The sequence below is a fragment of the Sodiomyces alcalophilus genome (genome assembly GCF_042370955.1).
Source record: "Sodiomyces alcalophilus JCM 7366 unplaced genomic scaffold ACRALscaffold_4, whole genome shotgun sequence".
NCBI classification, from domain to species: domain Eukaryota; kingdom Fungi; phylum Ascomycota; class Sordariomycetes; order Glomerellales; family Plectosphaerellaceae; genus Sodiomyces; species Sodiomyces alcalophilus.
Genome location: NW_027263535.1, coordinates 5,022,413 through 5,044,465, shown reverse-complemented (window position 1 = coordinate 5,044,465; position 22,053 = coordinate 5,022,413). Strand labels below are relative to the sequence as shown.

Below are 22,053 nucleotides of genomic sequence, written 5' to 3'. Positions count from 1 at the left end.
CTTTTTTTTTTTTTTTTTTTTTTCTCAACCATCTTTGGGAAATTAGGTCCACCGAGACATCATCTCTCGGGATTCTTCTCCCATATACAACTATAAAAACATAATATCTTGGGATTGACCAGGCAAAGGCAAGAGTACGAAAGAAGCATATGAATGCAGTCCTTATACCAAGGGCTCGCTTTTTTTCTCTAATAGCGGTTGAGATTTTGGCTGTCCATGCTTCTCCGGCTTCAATACCACTTGGCGCATCTGTCCTGCTCCTGCTTAGGTATAAGCAGCCCAGGATTTCCTTTGCTCAGCACCAAGCAGCTCTGAGATGCCAATTGACAGAGCGAGGCCATATAATGAGAATCGAACATTGCGTGTCTCGGTGAATAGGCAAAGATTACGGATACACGTGTGAAACTGCTGTCCTACGGAGTGCTCCGTAATACACGGCATGCCGATATTACCTGCTTTGTACTTTGCGAATTCGGTGTGGAGCCCAAGCTGCCAGATGCGTAAGGTACATAATACCACATACCATGTAGGTGCACTGTTAAGCCCATACACCTGGGGCTGCTGTCATTGATAACTGTACTGCTGCTGGCAGTCGTTGTCTTTGTTTATTCGTACGTTATTAGCTTAAACTAGGCAATGCCTACCTGCGTATTATCTAAAGTAAATCTTGAGTAATTATTCTACAAAACAAGAACTTTATTCCTACTATCAAGTACATACGTTGTGTACGTGGTATTATCATGTTAGGAGATAGGGGGTTCAATTGAGAAGGGGGTCAGGCATGGGTCACCCTGGGCCTGCATGGAAGCTCTTAGAAATCCCAATAGCCATAGGAGGAAGGAGCGCTGCAAAAGACCCCTATATCAAATAAAGTCAACGGATAGCATACTGAGTAGTCAGCAGTCCCCGCAGGCACCCACTAGCAATGCAGCTCCTTCCGTAGGTAGGTTGCTACAGGTACTAGGTGAGCTTCCCTTAAACCCCCCTCCAAAAAGGACACGTTGAGCACAAGCCTTTGGCCTGACATTTGACACTAGAAAACCTACCTTCCCGCGCATTTTCCAACTTGGAAACCTTCTTTCTCTTGACCGGGAATCTCCTCATCATTAGGAGCGCCGCATTGTTATCATTCTAGACGGGAATCTCTTCTCTTCACTCGTCAACACGGCCCATTCGCGCGTGCCTGTATTAACCTCTCCACCTAAGCTTTATTCTTCTTCAACGTCGACAGTTTAGCAAAGACCGTTACCCATTGCCTCTGTGCATTCTTGTTTATCTCAACCGAGATTATTCCACCATGAGGCTCAACGCTGTTGCTGCCGTGTCGGCTGCCGCCTTCCTGGCTGGCTCTGCCCATGCCGACGATGCTCAGAAGATCATGAACGAGGATACCGAGACACCCACCTCATCTGCTCCCGAGCTCGCCACCTTCACCGTAAGTGCCCACCTATCCTGACTTCGCCCTGCTCCCTGTCACGTTTGCCAGCTCTGGTTTTGTGCACATTGTTCGATACAGCTGGAGCACCTCGTCTCCCGTCGCCATCGAATTGGAGCATTTCAAGTCGGCTTTCTGCAGGAGCTAACAATGTTTTGTCACTAGCCCACCAACATCAAGGCCGAGTTCCTCGAGCAGTTCACCGATGGCTGGGACGCCCGCTGGAAGGCCTCTCATGCCAAGAAGGATACGGCGAGTGATGACGAGGAGTGGGCTTACGTCGGCGAGTGGGCGGTTGAGGAGCCCAAGGTCTACAAGGGCATGGAGGGCGATGCCGGTCTTGTGGTCAAGAACGCCGCCGCTCACCACGCCATCTCGGCCAAGTTCCCCAAGCCCATCGACAACACGGATAACACTCTCGTTGTCCAGTACGAGGTCAAGCTTCAGAGTACGTCCCTGCAGTCTTACCCTGCGGCGTGATGACTGTTTCCCGTGGCTCGAGTGCTAACCGTACGTGACCTACAGACGGCCTCGAATGCGGTGGTGCTTACATGAAGCTTCTCCGCGACAACGCTGCTCTTCACCAGGACGAGTTCAGCAACACCACTCCTTACGTTATCATGTTCGGTCCTGACAAGTGCGGCCATACCAACAAGGTCCACTTCATCTTCAACCATAAGAACCCCAAGACGGGCGAGTACGAGGAGAAGCACTTGAGGACACCTCCCACGGCCAAGATCGCCAAGACGACCCAGCTGTACACTCTCATCGTCAATCCCGACAACACCTATGTCATCAAGCACAACGGCGATGAGGTCAAGTCGGGTTCTCTTCTGGAGGACTTCACCCCCTCGGTCAACCCGCCCGAGGAGATCGACGACCCCAACGACACCAAGCCCGAGGACTGGGTTGACGACGCCCGTATCGCCGACCCCGATGCCAAGAAGCCCGAGGACTGGGACGAGGATGCTCCCCTGCAGATTGTCGATGAAGACGCCGAACAGCCCGAGGATTGGCTCGTGGACGAGCCTACCACGATTCCCGACCCCGAGGCCGAGAAGCCCGAGGACTGGGATGACGAGGAGGACGGTGACTGGATCCCCCCCACGGTTCCCAACCCCAAGTGCGCCGAAGTTTCCGGCTGCGGTCCCTGGACCAAGCCCATGAAGCACAACCCCGACTACAAGGGCAAGTGGTACGCCCCCTTCATCGAGAACCCTGCCTACAAGGGTCCCTGGGCTCCTCGGAAGATCAAGAACCCCGACTTTTTCGAGGACAAGACCCCTGCCAACTTTGAGCCCATTGGAGCTGTAAGTTTCAAGTTAGCTATCTGTGTCTGTTTTTGTCGAGACTAACACAACTGCTAGATTGGCTTCGAGATCTGGACCATGCAAAACGACATCATGTTCGACAACATCTACATCGGCCACTCGGTTGAGGACGCCGAGAAGCTGGCGGAGGAGACCTTCAAGCCCAAGTATGCCGTCGAGAAGGCGCTTGAGGAGGCTGAGAAGCCCAAGGCGGAGGAGAAGAAGAAGCCCGCGTCTCCCAATGACCTCAAGTTCCTGGACGACCCCGTCACTTACATGAAGGAGAAGGTTGACCTCTTTGTCACCATTGCCCAGAAGGACCCCGTCGAGGCTGTCCGGTTCGTTCCCGAGGTTGCCGGCGGCATTGGCGCCGTCTTGGTCACGCTGATTGCCATCATCGCCGGACTTGCCAACATGGGTGGTGGCGCGGCGCCGGCGGTCAAGCAGGCCGCGGGCGATGCGAAGGCGATTGCGAAGGATGCCAAGGACAAGGCCACCAAGGCGACCGGCGCGGACACGAACAAGTCGGAGGCTACTAAGCGGACCAACAAGGGCCAGTCGTAGACCGGAACGACGTGTATTTTTTTGTTCTCTCTTTTTCCGGGTGGGGGGCAAGGGTGGAAGGGGAATGTATTCGATCAGGTCAGACTTCAGTGTGACGATGAGGCGGCGGCATGAGACATCAAAATGATGCCGTTTTTTGTGTTTTCATTTCGTCTTTATTTATTTTTCCGCCAGGTCGATTACCGATTCCCTGGGGTGATTCATTTGGTCACGACAAACAGGAACAGGACCAGAGGAGCTTGGCGCATGTATCTTAGGCGCGTCCCTAACGCAACCAAAATTGACATTTTCGGGTTATTTGTCTTTTCTACGGCATGCGTACCGTGTACTTTACACTTGGTCGCTGTAGCGAATACGTATGTTGTACGTGCCGTGCGTGCTGTCCCTCTGTGTCGAATGTGGAACGGAGCAGATATACATACATCGACTTGATGTCCCGTTAGCGGGGCACGTGGCCGTTATCAGTCCGTTCATCGGGATGTTGGAGCTACAGTACGGTACCTACTCACAAATGGATCTTAAATACAGCTTCGCGTAATCTTTTCCATGGTGAGTTGACAAGAGGTCTGGACAAGCATGGGCCGGTACCGGGGCCGGATGTCCTCGGCATCCGACGGCATTAGGAGAAGGTGGACTATCGAGGGAACGACATCATTGGGGGGCCAAAAGGGTGAGCTTACCCCACTGATTGACTGATTGACTGATTGGGCCGGGGAACGTACCATGACTGTTGCTTTGTAGTCGGCTCTCCGCATTCTATGCATTCCCAGGCCGGGGAAGGTACACAGAGATACTTCCCTGGGGATCCGTCCCTGTGACCGGCGCCACCCGCCCTCTTCTTTAAAGGGACATCGATACCCCTCCCTCTCAACTCACTCTCATCCACGACTTCTTCCCTGCCTTTTCAGTTTGGGAATCCCGTTTTTTTTTGTGTGTGTGACCAGTACAAAGAGACGTGTGAAACTCCTACAGACGAAAAGGGTCAGTAGTGAGTTACCCGGGTGATTGTATCTTACGCCGCTTCTTCATCCTCCTCTGTCTCTCCCTCGGCTGCTTGTCCTTCAACCCACCACCATGCGTCGAGCCATCTCCAGAGGCGTCGCCGCCGGTGCAGGCCGCACCGCTCGAGTCCCAGTGTCAAGGCCCTCGCTACTATCATCGTCCTCCGCCTCCGCCGCAATGTCTCCCTCGGGCTCCGGCGCGGTGGCCGCCAGGCGAATCCACGCCACCTCGAAGCACCTGAGCGCCGCTCTGGCTTCCACGACCGACTCCTACCCGACAACCCACGAGAAGATCGCCTCGCCTGAGGACACCCCGTACTTCATCAACAACGAGTTCATCCAGTCCAAGGCCTCCCAGTTCATCGACCTCCATGACCCAGCCACCAACAACCTCGTCACCAGGGTACCGCAGATGACCGACGCCGAGCTCCAGGCCACCGTGGACTCGGCCGAGAAGGCCTTCCCCGCCTGGCGAGCCACCAGCATCCTGGCCAGGCAGCAGATTATGTTCCGCTTCGTGGCTCTCGTCCGCGAGAACTGGGACCGCCTCGCCGCCAGCATCACCTTGGAACAGGGCAAGACCTTTGCCGATGCCAAGGGTGACGTTCTGCGTGGTCTCCAGGTCGCCGAGGCGGCCTGTGCTGCGCCGGAGCTCATGAAGGGCGAGGTGCTGGAGGTGGCCACGGACATGGAGACCAGGAGCTACCGCGAGCCCCTGGGTGTCGTGGCGGCCATCTGCCCCTTTAGTATGTGAAACCAACACCCCTATAATATACTCTTTGCTAACTGCTAGCTTGTCAGACTTCCCTGCCATGATTCCTCTTTGGAGCATCCCCATCGCCACCGTCACTGGCAACACACTTATCCTGAAGCCGTCAGAGCGGGACCCTGGTGCGGCCATGATCCTGGCCGAGCTGGTCAAGAAGGCCGGCTTCCCCGAGGGCGTCGTGAACATCGTCCATGGCGCCCACCGCACCGTCGACTTCATCCTGGACGCCCCCGCCATCAAGGCCATCAGCTTCGTCGGCGGCAACAAGGCCGGCGAGTACATCTTCAACAGGGGCTCCGCCAACGGCAAGCGCGTGCAGGCCAACCTGGGCGCCAAGAACCACGCCGCCGTGCTTCCGGACTGCAACAAGAACCATTTCCTGAACAGCGTCGTCGGCGCCGCCTTTGGCGCGGCCGGCCAGCGCTGCATGTCGGTCAGCACGCTCGTCATGGTCGGCGAGACCAAGGAGTGGCTCCCCGAGCTGGCCGAGATGGCCAAGCAGCTCAAGGTCGACGGCGGCTTCGAGCAGGGCGCCGACCTCGGCCCCGTCATCTCCCCGCACAGCAAGGAGCGCATCGAGCGCATCATCCAGAGCGCCGAGGACGAGGGCGCCACCATCCTCCTCGACGGCCGCGGCTACACGCCCGCCAAGTACCCCAACGGCAACTGGGTCGGCCCCACCATCATCTCCAACGTCACCCCCGACATGACGTGCTACCGCGAGGAGATCTTCGGTCCCGTGCTCGTGTGCCTCAACGTCGACACCCTCGACGAGGCCGTGGAGCTCATCAACAAGAACGAGTACGGCAACGGCACCGCCATCTTCACCCGCTCCGGCGCCACCGCCGAGACCTTCCGCCGCCACATCGAGGCCGGCCAGGTCGGCATCAACGTCCCCATCCCCGTCCCCCTGCCCATGTTCTCCTTCACCGGTAACAAGAAGAGCGTCGCCGGCGGCGGCGCCAACACCTTCTACGGCCGCCCCGGCATCAGCTTCTACACCCAGCAGAAGACCGTCACCACGCTGTGGAAGAGCTCCGACGCCGTCGCGCAAAAGGCTGATGTCGCCATGCCCACCCATTCGTGAGTGAGGAAAGGGAAAAAGCAGAAACGTTTAGTGAACCCAAATTGGACGAGGGGTAGGATCGTGTTTAGTTAATCTCCGTCCTTTCGTCTTGGACTGTATATCTTTGGTATGCCGCGGGGTTTAAGGGGCGCATGAAGTCTTTTGTCGAAACATATCGTAGGACTAGGAGGGAATAGTATATACAAAAAGCAGCAACGTTTACTCCAAGATGTCGTACTTGTATTTTGGTCATGAGAAAGCGATGTTTACCGATATCATCACGTCCCTGTGTGGCGACCGGGACACAAACTATAGTCTAAAGACGACGCAGCTTCGTCGTCGACAACGGGCACAAAAGATGTCAGTGAATGAAGATCGGCCTCTCCAAGGACGATCACAGAATCCCCTCCGCCTCGTTTTTCATTCAAGTGGATTGATAGGAGCAGCAAGATAACCGCGCGCCTCTCTCGTCCCCCCCGTGGCCGTCTCGCATTGCCACCCAACTACAAGCGATTATAATTCCATGTCAATCGGTCTTTTGCCAAAACTGCCAAGGTCCCGAGAATGCGCCTATTCCTTGTCAAGATGCGAGGTAGAAATAAAGCCAAAAATAAAAACGGAAAAGGTAAAAAATAACGTCGAGACACCAACTCCGTACTCGTCCAAATCAGTCGACCGTCCTTTTCATACGCATGACTTTTTTTTTGCTTTTGCAAGCAGATGTCGTAGGTGAATGGAAGATAAGAAAAAAAAAGGACAAAACGTCTAAACACCCTCGTATCCTTCCTAGAGGTCCTACGTGGACATGACCATGGACGTCGTCTCGGCCGTTTCACTAACCGGCGACGCTGCCGAGGATGACCTGGTACTGGGGGACTGGGGAAGCTGCAGGAAGCCATCGTAGTACCGATCCAGCCAGCGGGCGGCGTCGATACCGGAATCGTCGACGCACGTGTCCCAGCGGCCGACAGACCCGACATAGCCGTCCGGTCGGACGTTGACGATGGCGACCTCCTGGGGTCCTAGACTGCCTAGCCACTTGTTTGTACACGTGGAGCCGCGGGTATCCGTCTCGGGGATGTCATCGATGTAAAAAGTCCACCTGCAGTCCTGCAGGAGGGCCGGGAGGTCGGAGAGTTCCACATCATGCTTGGACATGGTTGCTAGGGGAAGGATTTTGTTAGCATTCAGCAGCGGCGAGAACCAAGTCACAAGAAAAGGCAAGTCACAAAAGAGAGAAAAAAAAAAAAAGGGAGGGCCGGTGAGTACATACTGACGAGGGCGAAAGTAAAGAGGTGGCTGACGGCAGTGTACCGTTCGGGCCGAGTATAAATGTCCTCTGGCGACGGCAGCCTGGGCTGCGCAGCGTAAGAAGCGTTCGCGGCGGCGGACAGCTTGCTGATGAACGAGTTGGGCGCGGCGATGGCGCGGCAAAAGGTCTCGAGGAAAGGGTTCAAGGCGTGGACGTCCCACATGAGAATGTAGATGCGGAATTGACCAAGCATGGGGATATCGAGCTGGATATCGACCGGGTTCGCGTCGATGTAGCGGGTGACCCTGGCCGGAGGTAGGAGACAGCCCGGGCGCACGTCGCCCATGACGGCGGGCTGCGGCTCGACGACATTCAGCGGGCTCTCGGCATACTCGACGCCGATACCGGACAAGAAGCGGATGTTGGTCTTGAAGTTTTCCGAGAGAGCCTGGGCGTCGCCTCCGGCGATTTGGTTGGCGTGCTCGTAGTCAAAGTTGACCAGGTCCAGGGCCGTCTTCCGCCTCTCGTCCTCGTAGCTCTCGAGCATGATGGGCTTGGCGAGGCCGCGCACGGCGAGGTTGAGTTTCCAGGCCAGGTTCCACGAATCGTGCATCGACGTGTTCATGCCCTGGGCGGCTTTGGGCGAGTGGGTGTGGGCGGCGTCGCCGGACAGGAAGGCCCGTGTGTGGGGGTCGCAGAAATGGCTCGCGACCCTCTGGCCGGTCTGGTAGCGGCCGAACCATTCGATGTACTTCCAGTTGACGGTGTAGGGGGCCATGATCTTTTTGGCCCGTCGCATAATAAACTCCTGGCCAAGCTCCTTACGATTGACCTTGGGACCCGGTTTGAGTTCGATGTAGAAGCGGGTCATGTTCCTCTCTCTGGGGATGATGAGGATAGATCCGTGTTCTTGGGAGTAGACGAGCGTCTTGGACCAAATGTCGGGGAAGTCGGTGATGAGTTCGCCGTCCAGGACGCCCCAGATGGAGGCTTGCGACAGACCAACGGCCCGCGCTTCAGGGATGTTCTTCCGTACTTTGGAATGAGCACCGTCGCCTGTTTTTTGTTTCTCCTTCACGTCAGCACGGCTGGCCTTACTTTGCTTTACTTATGCCTTGATTATCTGGTGACTGAGAGCCAGGAGAAGATTTTTTTTTTTTTTTTTACAAAAAAAAAGTAGAGGAAAACCCACATCCAACAAGGTATTGCGTCAAAAAGGTCTTCCGGTCCTGGGAGACGTTGGTCCGGCAATTGACCCGGAGCGGCCCCGTCTTGTCCTCCGGCACGTTGTACGACTCAAAAGCGGTATTCCGGCGGACCTCGACGCCTCGCTTCCTGAGGTCGTCAATGAAGAGGCTCTCGACCATGCCCTGGTGGACGAGCAGGATGTAGGGATCCAGGACATCGATAACGGGGGGGTAATGGACTTCGCGGCCCAGTCGGTGGAGGGGCTCGTCGGCGGTGCTGCGCCAAAAGGAGATGTCATAGACGCGAACACCGCGCTGCAGCAGGGGGTGGGCGAGTCGCATCTGCCTAAAGGTCTCGATGGTCTTGGGCTGAAGTCCGTCGGCTCTGCGAGGGAGTCGAAATGATCAGCTGCTGGGGTCGAAGAAGGAGAGGGAAGGGGTTATGCCATGCCCAAAGGCAAGGCAGGGCAGGGCAAGGGCCAGTTACCTTCCCACAGGAGTCTGGTCTGGTCGTTCGTCGATAACCTGAATCTGAATTCCGAAGCGACCCAGATTCGCGGCAAGCATGAGGCCGGCAGGCCCGGCACCGATGACGCATACTTGTGTCTCTATCGGGGGGTCGGGGAGGCTGCGGAAGAGGCTGAGGGGGTCTACGGCGGTGTCGAAGCCAGGCTCGAAACGGCCTGCGGCCGTCTGGGAAGGAGGCGAAGCCCCTTCCTCCATGGCGCCGGGCGAGTTTAGGGCGCCGGGAGCCATAGTGTGGTTCGCGTGTCTTCCCTCTCTTGTTTCTCTGGTCCGTTTATTCCTTTTGTCTCACGTTTCCGTCGTCCTTGTGGCGTGTCCAGCTATCCCAGCTCTAGTCTTTCAAGTGTCGGAATACTGCTCCGGTGGTGGGTGGGATACGTCGTGCTTTTTTCGGATATCAAGACGCATCAGGTGACGCGCTGGCTGATTTTATTTTTATTTTGCCCCCGTCTCCCGCGCGCAAGAAGTCAAGACACTGCTGCACTGCGGCATGAATGTCTCAGATTCTTTCGAGTTTTCCAGCTCGTCCAGGTAGAATGGTCGGTTGTGACGGGACGCTCGGATATGAGAGTCGTTGATTGCTCTGCTCGTCTCTCGTTTGAAGTAGCAGCCGCAGTAATGGTAGGTCGGCACAAAAGGGACAAGCAGGGCCCAACTCGAGAATTCGGCAAATGTAATTCGTAGTGTAGCGCGTAGCACGTAACACTAGCAGCAAGCGGAGCGTCAGGTTCGAGGCTGAATTGGTTGGGTATGATGACCCATTCAGGGAATTGAGTATCGCCTTGGATGCGACTGGCGACGATAATGTAACAGGTGAGCTTTGGTAGGCGGGTCGGACAGGACAGAAGCTGCGGGTGGAGCGACGAGAGGCCGGAGTAGGCAAAGGTTGATAAGATGGGACGAGGGACAAAGAGCGAGGGGATGATAGTTAACGTGACGGGCAGGACGATGAGGAAGGGAGGGGGGTCAGGATAAAGAAAAGGGTGGGGGGGGAGGCGGAGAGGTGAAGTAAATTCCTAGTCCCGTCGAAGAGCAAGGCCAAACAAAGATGAGGGAAGGTGAGACCGGCAGAAAGGTTCTAGTTCGGTGGGTAAGAAGGCGTCTACATACGGAGTACTTTTTTAGGTACTCTCACCACCACATATGTACATTGTACACAAGTACATACAGTACCTCGTGCCGAACAGGAAATCAAACCGATCATTACCCAGCGTATATGGTATGTCATCGAACAATTCAAAACAACTACATGAACAATCCAATATAAACCACCTTCAATCCTTTGGGGAACCTCTACAGACGACCGCTTCAGACGATGCGAGGAGAAATGGCATGAGCTGACCATGGTACGGTCCATAGTGACTCGTGGAGAGAGAATGGGCTGATTTTTTTCCGACACGCGGCGCGGCGGGGCCTTTGTCTCTTTTCGGCTGTACATTAGGTACGAAGTACCGGTACTCAACTCGTCTGTCCGTGGAGAAGAACTCAGGTGCCGTCACAGGTCAGTGCTGTACCGCGCGATATCGGTCTTGGCGGTCTCGAGTGGAATTGCTCTGGGCCGATGCCGTGTGGGGCTTGAAGATAAAACGTATCATGATAAGATAGGTACCCGGTGAGGTACAAATACATTCCCGAGCTTACTTTGATCCCATTGAGCATCCTATTCGTACGAAGTAGCCAATACATTAAAATTCATGCCATAACTTCCTGCATATCCGTACACTCCTGCAAAATGGTACGACCAAGAGATGGCACTCGCTTCCTTGCCTCTGCCGACAAAGTCGAAGCCATGTCCTCGATGAGGGATTCAGGCTTCGATCCCGGGGTCCTTACCTAGTAAATACATGTACCTACTTACACATCCAGTCTCACACCTCATTCTCCGCTTTATCCTTCCCGGCATAGAGCGTCTCCGGATCCTCCACCACCTGTCTTCCCGAGAACCCCGCCATGAACGACTGCCCCTTGGCCCGCACACGCAGCTGGTACCAATGCGGCAAGGCGCGCAGGGCCGACGCCAGAGTACCCGCCACGCCGGGGACGACGACGTGCCCGCTCCTCCCGGACAAGACCTGGTCGACCACGGCCTCGGCCACGGTCTCGGGTTCCAGCGCCGGCATGAGGAAAGGGGAATCCGGCTGCCAGCCGCGGAACAGCGGCGTCTTGGCGTAGCCCTGGGTCACCAGCACGGTGCGGACGCGCGGGGCGGCGTAGCGCGTGGCCAGCTCGGCCGTCAGGCCTTCGTGGAACGCCAGCGCGGCCGCCTTGGAGGCGCTGTAGTCCACCAGGTCCGGCACGGCGAGGTAGGCCGCCAGCGAGGCCACCGTCACCACCATGCCGTGGTTGGCGGCCACCATGGCCGGCAGGAACTCGCGCGCCGTCCAGTAGTGCGAGAGCGCGTTGACGTCAAAGGTGAAGCGGATGTCGTGCTCCGTGGCGCCCAGGATGGTCTTCCCGCGCGCCACGCCGGCGTTGTTGATGAGCACCGTCGGGTTGCCGACCTGCGCCCGGATCTCACGCGCTGCGTCGGCCACTTTCTGCGGGGAGGCGATGTCGCATTGGAAGTAGTGGATGTTGGGGCCTATTGGGAACCATCAGTATGAGGGGCCGAGGAGAACGGGAAACGGAAAGGGGAAGGAAAGGGGAAGGGAGAGGGGGCTGGGCCTCACCGGCTGAGAAGGTCAAGCTAGGTTGGATATCCAACACGGCCACCCTGACGCCCTTTTCCGCGAAGAGCCGGGCAATGTGGCCGCCGATGCCGCCCGCGCCGCCGGTAACGAGGACGACCTCGCGGGACCACGTGTAAGTGTCGTTGGTCCAGTTGTTGAGGACGCGCGACGAAAGCCAGCGGGTAAACCAACGGGCGAGCCCACAGTAGAGGAGCAGGCGCACGCGGCGCAAGGCCGTGGGGTGCAGGATGGCCAGGCGACCGCCCTGCTTGGTGTAGCGGGCTAGGAGGACGAGAGGTAGGAGCAGCGCGGGATTGAGCGCCGTCCGGGCGAACAGCTTAAAGATGGGGTCTGCGGTGAGGCCCTCACGGGGAAGAAGAGCTCTTCGCGGCGGCATGGTGATGTTGTTTTTGAAGTTGTTCTGGCCGGGCTAGAGCTTCCCTTGGGAAACAGAAAAGTGACACGAGACGGCAGCAAACAATAAGAAAACAACAAGACCTGCTGTGGACGTAGAATACAAGCAATCAACAACTAGCTATTACACATGCCATGATGAGGAGGAGCACGAGACGGAGAACGACAGCCCGGTCGTGCGTGCGGGGTCGTTGGGGGTTGTCCACCTATATATATAGGTATACCTTTGCCCATGTCCCAGGCTGTACTATTCACCCACCTTCAACATAGGTGTGCAGGATAATTATGAGCGGCAGTGGATGGCTCGAAACCCCTCCCAACTACCCCAGGCTCAGCTCAAGCTCCGTAGATGGGACTCGGTTTAATTTACCTCCTCCTCAGTAGCCAAATCACTAATTTCGGGTGTGTGTACGGAGTAATGATGTACTCCGAGCCGAATGTCTTGCCCGGCATGTGATCTGACATGTGATCGGACTTTTTCGCCATACGAATATCTCGGACATCAGAGTTCGGGAGTCGTGGAGGGTTTGTCCATTTGACACGGCAGACAGCTGAGATTCTATTCTGAAGTCGGAAAATTGTCTAGACGGCTGGATGGAAATGAATTGATATAAAAGGTGGACGATCGGGTATATACTGACATTGCAGGTTAGGTATGAAGACGAGCCACAGAGGCTCCATACATATACGTACACCCTCCTTTCCTTCGGAAAACTACTTACAAACATTCTCAACTCTCCATCCCTTCACAGAACGAAAGAATAAACGACGGCCGAGATACACACCCAGCGCGCACCGCCCCACCAGCTCAGTGCCCCGGCACCACTTCCCAGCCCGTCCTCCGGCCCCGCTTCGGGCCGCTGACCGAACCCATCCCCCCCATCCTCCCGGTCCTCCCGGTCCTCCCCGCCCTCGCCGGCAATGACCTCAATCTCGGTCGAGTCGCCCGGCGCAAAGAGCACGCCCACCGCGTTGGCGCCCTCGACGTCGATCTCTTCGGGCGAGAGCAGGGGGTTATCCAGCGCGTCGCAGTCCGGCCGTTCGTCGTCCTCGTCGATGCCGTTGGTCACGCTGATCGGCACGTCGAAGATGGTGTAGTGGTCCTCATCGTTGAGACGGAAGTTTTGCCGGATCGAAATCTGGTTACATTTTCATCATTAGTAAACCGTTTCTGTTGTCTCGGCTTTTCGAGTCCTTTTTTTTTTCTTCATCTTCTCCTTCATTCTCCCTTTCCCCTTCGGCCACTCCTTACATTGTAGAGGCCGCGATCGCTGTCGCTACTGTCCGGTTGGCCGTCGCCTACGAGACAGTCGGGCCACACCCAATTGATGTGCTTCACCGTGCTGCCGGGCTGCTGCAGCATAATGTCGCCCAGGGTGGCATTGTTCTCCGTCGCCGTTCCGTTGGTAATGGTAAAGTTGCGGCCCGTCTCGTAGCTCGATAGGAAGACTGTGATGTTGAAGATGTGGGTCGGACTTTCGGGATCGTAGGGAGGCAGCGGCATCCGGCCGTTGGTCGTCACGTCCAGCGAGATGTGGAGGGTTTCTGGAGAACGTTCGGGTTGGCCCGAGAGGTTAGCATCGCATCACTGCCCGTGTGTGTCTGTCCATGCGCCATCATTCCGCCCGCTCACTTTCCCCGTGCTGCTGAGTCGCATAACAAGGGAAACGAACCTCCTCCCATGGGCGTGTTCGGTTGGGGCGAATTGAGAATGGCGAGACCAGGAGTGTAAATCTGGCCATTGGAGATGGTAAAGTTTTGCGACGTCGAGCCTTGCGCCGCGGCAAGCAGCGGGAGCAGACCAGAGAAGGCGAAAAGTGAAGAGCGCATCTTGGCCGTGAAGTAATATCTAACAGAAAGTAATCGAAAGCGACGAAGATTAACGAATGACGAGAAATAAAGGACGAAAATGTCGTCGGCGTTGGTGATGACCACGCGCGAAATCTAGGTGAACAGCAGCAAGTATCGCATTCCTGCTCTGGGACGACAGTTGACGGCGACAAGGGCCAATAAGTAACTCTTTTGCAAGATGCCAACTTTCCCAAGCCAAGTAGGTGTGGCTACCGGGGATATACTAATTGGAGAAGAGAGAAGGGAGTGGAGATGGAATATATTGCGACGCCCACGGGAAATGAGCTATCCGGAGGAACACTTGTGGATCTAACGAAAGAAGATGGGCGAAATTGAACGGAACGTAAATCTGTACTACGGAATCAGACGGATGTAATGTAAAGCAAGCAAAGATCAAGAGATAGGACCCGTCCCGGGTTTGAGGAAGACTCGTTTTGATGTACGGAGTAGTACGACTTGAGGCGGCGATTCTTCAAGCCGAAGCATATCAATGCCAGCCACTTATTAAAGGAGCCGGGTTGAAGCGAAGCAAGTTTCAGGTTGAAAGGCGGCTCTTGGCTCTGGGGAGACTCGTCTGGTGAGGTGAGGTTCGTTCCAAAGACTCGGGCGGACAAGTGTTTGACGATGCTGTCTTACAGGAGGCACGGCAATCATTTTTACGCGAATTCCCATCATCTGGACCATGTTGTGTACGGTCCTCTTATCCTCTGAGGCGCTGCCTTTGCACGAAGAAAGAATAAGAAGATGGGCCGTAAGGGGCTACGGAGGCGGAAACGGACCAGGTCCTTGGGTCGAGTGGCTTGTCGGCTTATCGGAAGGCCTTCCGGTTGGCTTGAAGTCAGCTATGATAGATATTAGCTAATCAACACTGAGTAATCAGCCATAGGCTCGCTCCAGTTGTTCATGAGCTATCTGCGTACTTCTCCGGACGTCGTGATTTGGGCATTCCATGTCAATAAAACACCACACCTTGCAGTCGAGGAAATATCAGGCTATCTACCTACTTGTAGTATAAGTTACATACCATATTCTCATATCTCGCATCTCTCCTCAAACCATCTTTGACCGAAATAACCCTGCGGCTACTTGTGGCTTGCATACCGGTATGCGAATTAAGGACGCCACAGTTCCACACCAGCCACACACAGTAGCCAGTAGCATGCCCGGCGCCACAGCCATCAACTCGCAGCTTGGACGTCAACCTCATCCGTCGCCAATGAATATCACCAGTCGGAACATTACGAAGTATAGTCACGTCCGACCCAGCTAGCACAACATATAAGAGGCATCCTGCTATCCTAATAAGGTAGCTCTGTCACTACACTCATCTCAAGATGGAGGCATCGCGCCTCTCATCCTCCGGCCGCCTTCTCTATCGTCGCCTTCCCGGATGTCGCCCTATTCAACTCACATGGAGCGCCTACCGATTATTCCTTCGTCGTAATTCCCTCGCAATTAGCGGTGCGGGCCACAGAACTGGCCATGTCTCCGCGACCCGTGCTCTATCAACCACGGCCGCCCACCACTCCCCTCTCAGATTGAAGGATTTCCTGAAAATTTCAGACGAAGTCGCCGATGCCGTTGCGACCAACAAGCCCGTCGTGGCGCTCGAGTCCACCATCTACACGCACGGGGCCCTCGGCAACGACCTCGGCTTGGAGGACATTGTCCGCCAGGGCGGAGCCGTCCCGGCTGTCTGCGGCATCTTCGGCGGCCGCCCTACCGTGGGCTTGACGCCGGACGAGATAGCCCGCATGGTCGACTCTGGCACTGCGAAGAAGGCTTCGAGACGCGACATTGCGTACCTGGCTGGTTTGGTAAGCACATGCCCCCTTCGCCTCGCCTCCTACGATCTATCACAATCAAGGAACCACACCACCCCAATTTATCTCACCCTCGGGCCATCACTCATCATGTGGTCAGGGCTTTTTGAATCGTAAACTCCATGGAGGTACCACCATCTCGGGCACAATGCTGCTCGCTCGTCTCGCCGGCATACGCGTCTTCGGCACTGGCGGTTTGGGCGGCGTCCACCGCGGGGGTGAAGACTCGATGGACGTCTCGGCCGATCTAACCGAGCTCGGACGCACCCGCGTGGCCGTGATCAGCTCGGGGTGCAAGGGCTTCCTCGACATCCCCCGCACCCTGGAGTACCTCGAGACCCAAGGCGCCCTCGTCGCCACCTTCGCCGACAGGAACAAGACCCATTCCGGCCCCGTCGAGTTTCCGGCCTTCTGGGCCCGGTCCAGCGGCGTCAAGAGCCCGGCCGTGGTCGACAGCGAGCGCGACGCCGCGGCCATGATCCTCGCCCAGGAGACGCTGGGCATCGAGTCGGGCATGCTCTTCGCCAACCCCATCCCGGAGGAGTACGCCATTCCGCGGGCGGAGATGGATGCCATCATTGAGACGGCCGTGCGTGGAGCCACCGAGAAGGGGTTCACCGGGTCGGACAACACGCCTTACGTCCTGCGGGCCATCAGGGACATGATGGGCGATCGGAGCACCTTGGCTAATAAGGCCCTGGTAAGGTCGAATGTGGAGCGGGCTACCCAGGTCGCCGTGGAGCTGTGTCGCCTGCTTGCTGGAGAGCCGGTGAGCCCAGCGTCGGCGTAAGTGGAAAGATGAGAATATCTTGGGTGACGAAACCATTGCATATAACTTTGGTACGCCGTCTGACGCCGTAGATAGACAGCAACAACAACAGCAACAACAACGGCCATCGGGGAATCATTTCTTCGTCTCCGAGCGCGAGATGCCTGCGACAGAGCCATCAACGCCGCCGTCATCCAGCAAAGTCGATATCCTCGTGGCCGGATCCGTAGCCGTGGACCTGAGCTGTGACTACCACCCGCTTAACAACGCCACGACCGAGGGCAAAGCGCCCCAGCTCGAGACATCTAATCCGGCCGCCATCTCGCAGACGGTCGGTGGAGTCGGACACAATGTCGCCCTCGCCGCTCACAGGGTCAGCCAGGAGAACCGGGTCCGTCTCTGTAGCCTGGTCGGCAACGATACGTAAGTCATAGATTTACCCATTCCTTCATTTTTCAAGGGCCGATTAAGTCATTTATTGAGATAAAACAGTGCAGGGACAACCGTCATGAATTCACTACAAGCATCTGGGCTCGATACAACGTACGTCAAGACGCTGGGTCATGATTCCTCCCACGCGTCAGCACGCACGGCGCAATACGTAGCCGTCAACGACACGGACAAGAACCTCGTTCTCGCCATGGCCGACATGGGCATCTTCACCAACCACTCCGTCCCGGACTACTGGAACTCGGCTGTGGCCCGCACAAAGCCCGAGTGGCTCGTGGTCGACGGCAACTGGAACCCGCGCGACATCCGGGCCTGGGTCCAAGCGGGCCGGGCCAACGGCGCCAAGGTCGCCTTCGAGCCCGTATCCACGGCGAAATCCGTCGGCCTCTTCGCCCGGGACCACCTGGACGACGTGGGCGTGTTCCCGGCCAGCCCGGCGGTGGACCTGGCGTCGCCCAACCATCACGAGCTGGCGGCCATGTGGACAGCTGCCAAGGAGAACGGCTTCCTCGACGCGCCGCGGTGGTGGGAGGTCATCGACGCTTTCGGGCTGTTGGGCGCCAGGGACAGGTTCGTGCGGCTTACTTCGGCCGAGATTGCGGATGCGGGGATCCCCGTGCAGAGCGTCCAGCTCCTCCCTTACATTCCTACCATTGTCGCCAAGCTTGGGTCCCGGGGATGCCTGCTGACGACCATCCTGGGCCGCGACGACCCCAGGTTGCGGGACGCGCGGGAGGAGGAGTGGATCTTGACGCGGTCGCTGAACGACCATCCCCATGTGGGCGGGGTATACATGAGGATGTTCCCGCCGGCGGAGAAGGTCGAGGACGTGGTGTCGGTGAACGGCGTGGGCGACACGTTCCTCGGCGTTCTCGTTGCCGGGCTGGCGAAGGGTGGTAAGGTCGAGAAGCTGATGGACGTTGCGCAAAGGGCTGCGGTGCTTACGCTCAAGGGTCACGAGTCTGTGAGTCCTGATCTGGGGAGGCTGGAAAGCCAGTTCAAGGAAGCCGTCAATGCATCCTGAGGTCGGTCAAATTGGCTTGTTGGAGGTACTTGCACGCATTAGAGGTGTGCCTATGGCGTCGTTGGCTCATCGCTTTGTTCGGCATGGGAGTTCATGAGGTCCTTGGTCAACCAACTAATCTTAAATCTCGCGAGCGCTTCTTAGACACTGTATAATTTAATCAAATATACCACTGTTAAACGACAAAAACCACAGCCTTTGGGAATATTTGGTCAGTCATTTAAATCATGGTGTCGACACCAGAGCAGATGAGGCTGGTGATGCTCATGGATGAGTATCAGGGCCAGGTACGTACCTTGTGCACAGTCCATCTCAGCCTTGCAGTTGAGGACCGTTTTTACTGGCCAAATAAACTGTGGCTTGACTTTGCAGCCACTGAACCGACTTGTCAGCCTCAGCCTGGTGAGAAAAAAAAAAAAGAAAAAAACGGATTGGGAAATAGGCAACTTATCCACCGACTGTATCACCCAACACTCACACCTCAACACAATGGCGGATCACCAAGATTTCGAGGGCTTTTCTGACGAATCCTCTCTCGAAGAAGAGGTCGATTCGTCAGAGGACGAGTCGGAACCAGAAATCTTCACCAATCATCAACCAAATAAAAACGTCACAGCCAAGGATGCCGAAGAGACGGAGCTCGAGCGACTCGTCCTAGGAGACAGTGCCACCTTTCGCGACCAGCTGTTTAGCCATGATCCGCTGAGCGACTTGGAACTTTTAGAAAAACAGCGGCAGCTACAACTTTCCCAACCACAAGATCCAGGCCTCGAGGACGTGGCCGACGCCGACCTCTTCTTTCTCGACACCGCCCCCCCCACCGCTCCCGGCGAGCAGGCCGGCCAGGCGAAAGCACAAGACGAGGCGGATGGAACCGACGCCGATGCACCGGCATGGGTGGATAGCGACGACGAGAGATTGACCGTGTCGCTCGCTGGCGTGTCGCAACTTCGGAAACTGCGCATCACCGCCGACGAAGACGTCATCAGCGGAGCCGAATACGCCCGGAGGTTACGGAGGCAGTACCTGACCCTCAACCCGTTGCCTGCGTGGGCCAAGCAGGGCGAGGGGCGCCCGACCAAGCGGAGACGGAGGTCGTCGGCGGCCGGGTCGGATAGCTCGGCGAGCTCCTCGGAAGGCGAAGGCGACGACGGCGACGACTTGGATATGTCGGCGGCGCCGCTGGACCGGTTCATGCGGGACGTGGCCAAGATGGCAGGCCAGGGCCCGGCGCAGAAGAGGAAACTCCGACCGGAGATGATCGACATCCAGCGGACGCGACCCATCCCCGACACCCACAAGGCCGCGGTGAACAACCTCTCGTTCCACCCAGAGTACCCCGTCCTGCTCTCGTCCAGCGTCTCGTCGGTGCTCTTCCTGCACCACATCAACCCCACGGCCCACCCGACGCCGAACCCCATGCTGACGTCGGTGCAGGCGAAGCTGATCGACGTCCGGCGGGCCGAGTTCCTCTACCCGTCGGGCGAGCAAATCTTCTTCGCGGGCCGCCGGAGGTACTTCCACAGCTGGCACCTCGAGTCCGGCGTGGTGGAGAAGACGGCGCGCATCCAGGGCGGCCACAAGGCGGAGCACAAGTCGATGGAGCACTTCCGCCTCAGCCCCTGCGGGCGGTACATGGGCATCGTGGCGTCGACGCGCAAGGGCGGCGGCCTGGTCAACATCATCAGCGTCGCGTCGCGGCAGTGGATCGCCGCCGCGCGGCTGGACAGTCGGCACGGCATCGCGGATTTCACCTGGTGGAGCACGGGCGACGGGCTCTCCATCCTGGGACGGGACGGGTCGGTCGGCGAGTACAGCATGGTGGAGCGCCGGTTCCTGGGCGTCTGGCGCGACGAGGGCTGCGTGGGCGGCATCGTCGTCGCGCTGGGCGGCCACCAGGGTCCCGGCGTGCTGGGGGATGACCGCTGGGTGGCGGTCGGGTCGAGCAGCGGCGTCACCAACATCTACGACCGGAACGAGCTGCTCGTGGGAGGCGGCGGTGGCGGCAACAAGAAGAAGAAGGGAGGGAAGAAAGTTGGCGGCGACGGCGAGGAGGTGACGATTACATCCAACCCGGAGCCGACGCGGCGGTTCGAGCAGCTGGTGACGCCCATCACCGTCATTGCGTTTTCTCCCGACGGACAGCTGATGGCGTTTGGGAGCCGGGAGAAGAAGGACGCGCTGCGCCTGGTCCACCTGCCCAGCTGCACCGTGTACCGCAACTGGCCGACGGAGAAGACGCCGCTGGGACGCATTACCAGCGTCGCTTTTGGGAGGGGCAGCGACTTGCTGGCGGTGGGCAACGATGCAGGCAAAGTGCGGTTGTGGGATATTCGGAGTTAGGGAAAAGAAAAGGAACCCAATTGAATGTGTGTATGGCGTTATTAGAGAATAGGGGCAAGGCGAACTGTCAAAGACTCTATATAACCATTTGGTATCCTTTTCGTACGGGTTCAACCTAGCTGATTCAGTCCAACATACCACCTGCGCCCTCTCCCTCTCTATCGGAGACTTTGGAGATTCCCAACGGCTCCCCACTCCTATGATTCTCCTGGTCCGGCAACCGGGGACAATACCGTCCCACATGGCCAAGAAGCTTCCTCAAAGGGCTACCTGGTGGGATATTCAGGTTCGGGAATATGCGGCCGGTGAGCTTCGTGTAATGGGCAAGCCGACGCTGGCTAGCAAAGACGAGCACGTCCGAGGGTTTGCTCCCGGCCTCGAGGAACTGGGGGATGTTGACCCAGACGGATCGCAGAACCTATCAAAAAGTTAGCCTCCCTGGGTTTGTTCTGCCACACGTCCGTTCTCGTGGGTTTATTACGACTCACCTTGCGGCACTGAGTCTTGCTCGCAAACTCGCGTTGGAACCCCAGATCGGCCATGAGGCGTTGCCAGTCGCTGAGTGTCCCTTGGCCGAAGTAGGCCTCCCACAGGGCGAGGAGCCGCTGGTCACGAGCCTGAAGACGGTCCTCCCGCCAGAGGCCGTTGTCCTCCGCCATCGATGCCATATCGGGCGAGTTCGACGTCGTCGGGCAGTCAGGGAACCATTCCCAGGAGTCCGGACTTGTGGCGGGTTCGGTCTCGGTCTGCTTCTCTCCGTCGTTTTTCTTTTCTCTCCTTTCACCATCTGCCTCTGCTTCCTCGTCGCGGCCATCCCACGTGCATAGAGAAAGGACAGTCCCGCAACTGGCAGTCAACTTTTCCCAGTCTTCCTCTGATCCATCGTCATTGTCCTTTGTCTCGTTCTCGTTGCTCTCTGGTGCATTGTCGCCGCCGTCGCCGGGATGATGTGTTACGGCGGGGTTTCCATGCTCGTCGCCCTCACAATGCTGACGAGCATCATGGTACTCACAGTCCTCGTCGTCCCGGGTATACTCAGCGGCCTCCCCTTTACCGTCTTCACTACCCTCCACACCAACGGGCGTAGACAATTGGCCGCACTGCTGACTCCCATTCCGCTTAGATTCCAACAGGCACAGAGGCGAAGATGATGATGCCGTCGTTGAGCCGCTCACAGGGACAGTGACGAATCCGTGTGCGTCGCTCGTAGCCATTTTGTCCAGACCGTTACTACCCTATTGTCCCAGTCGATGGAGGGAGTCTACTTATGGTATTTTGTAACGCTGGGATATCGACCTGATTCTGTTCTTACTCGACGGATTTCGTGCAAGACGGTGAATTTGCCATGGTGGCCAGGAAAGAGATGAGAAGATATACACTCTACAGACAACACTCTACAGACAGACAATGTGGCTTTTTGGCGCAGGGGAACGGGCTGAGAAAAGACACTTTTTGGAGGCAGGCCCCATCGTCGTGGCCGTCATCAGAGTTTGACGCCGCATTTGGATTTATGTGTAAATGGTGGTGAGGTTCCCTTTAGGAGGCCTGGAAATTGATTGGCGCGAGGGCAACAAGATCGGTGCTGGGGGGGGGGGGGGGGG

The 22,053-nt window shown here is 57.1% G+C and overlaps 7 protein-coding genes across 7 annotated transcripts; 3 read left to right on the top strand and 4 right to left on the bottom strand.

The window, feature by feature from the left end:
• Positions 1–1,600: 1,600 nt before the first annotated feature.
• ACRALDRAFT_1019235 (uncharacterized protein) lies at positions 1,601–3,219 on the top strand (the record flags this gene model as incomplete). Its single annotated transcript, XM_071014742.1, has 3 exons — positions 1,601–1,883; positions 1,961–2,745; positions 2,803–3,219. Coding segments are annotated over 3 exons (1,485 nt in total), but the record flags the coding sequence as incomplete, so codon positions are not given.
• A 1,269-nt stretch (positions 3,220–4,488) lies between these two features.
• ACRALDRAFT_1034341 (uncharacterized protein) lies at positions 4,489–6,166 on the top strand (the record flags this gene model as incomplete). Its single annotated transcript, XM_071014972.1, has 2 exons — positions 4,489–5,056; positions 5,112–6,166. The coding sequence occupies 2 exons, from the start codon at positions 4,489–4,491 to the stop codon at positions 6,164–6,166; spliced, it is 1,623 nt and encodes a 540-aa protein (XP_070875391.1).
• A 774-nt stretch (positions 6,167–6,940) lies between these two features.
• Positions 6,941–9,307, bottom strand: ACRALDRAFT_2105640 (uncharacterized protein; the record flags this gene model as incomplete). Its single annotated transcript, XM_071023257.1, has 4 exons — positions 6,941–7,308; positions 7,419–8,453; positions 8,590–8,969; positions 9,072–9,307. 4 exons carry the CDS (start codon positions 9,305–9,307, stop codon positions 6,941–6,943), a joined length of 2,019 nt encoding a protein of 672 aa, XP_070875390.1.
• A 1,410-nt stretch (positions 9,308–10,717) lies between these two features.
• ACRALDRAFT_1063666 (uncharacterized protein) lies at positions 10,718–12,463 on the bottom strand. The gene is made up of 2 exons (XM_071016837.1): positions 11,779–12,463; positions 10,718–11,690 (listed from the first exon to the last, which is right to left on the bottom strand). The coding sequence occupies exons 1-2, from the start codon at positions 12,173–12,175 to the stop codon at positions 10,978–10,980; spliced, it is 1,110 nt and encodes a 369-aa protein (XP_070875389.1). The 5' UTR covers positions 12,176–12,463; the 3' UTR covers positions 10,718–10,977.
• A 538-nt stretch (positions 12,464–13,001) lies between these two features.
• Positions 13,002–13,989, bottom strand: ACRALDRAFT_2078103 (uncharacterized protein; the record flags this gene model as incomplete). The annotated part of the gene is made up of 3 exons (XM_071022325.1): positions 13,002–13,331; positions 13,445–13,737; positions 13,866–13,989. Coding segments are annotated over 3 exons (747 nt in total), but the record flags the coding sequence as incomplete, so codon positions are not given.
• Positions 13,990–15,259: 1,270 nt separating this feature from the next.
• Positions 15,260–20,452, top strand: ACRALDRAFT_1050340 (uncharacterized protein; the record flags this gene model as incomplete). The annotated part of the gene is made up of 6 exons (XM_071015633.1): positions 15,260–15,860; positions 15,967–16,652; positions 16,732–17,058; positions 17,128–18,081; positions 18,517–20,108; positions 20,145–20,452. Exons 1-6 carry the CDS (start codon positions 15,378–15,380, stop codon positions 20,450–20,452), a joined length of 4,350 nt encoding a protein of 1,449 aa, XP_070875387.1. The 5' UTR covers positions 15,260–15,377.
• Positions 20,453–20,576: 124 nt separating this feature from the next.
• On the bottom strand, positions 20,577–21,954 carry ACRALDRAFT_210464 (uncharacterized protein; the record flags this gene model as incomplete). Its single annotated transcript, XM_071023199.1, has 4 exons — positions 20,577–20,870; positions 20,941–21,687; positions 21,765–21,846; positions 21,902–21,954. 4 exons carry the CDS (start codon positions 21,952–21,954, stop codon positions 20,577–20,579), a joined length of 1,176 nt encoding a protein of 391 aa, XP_070875386.1.
• Positions 21,955–22,053: the final 99 nt, after the last annotated feature.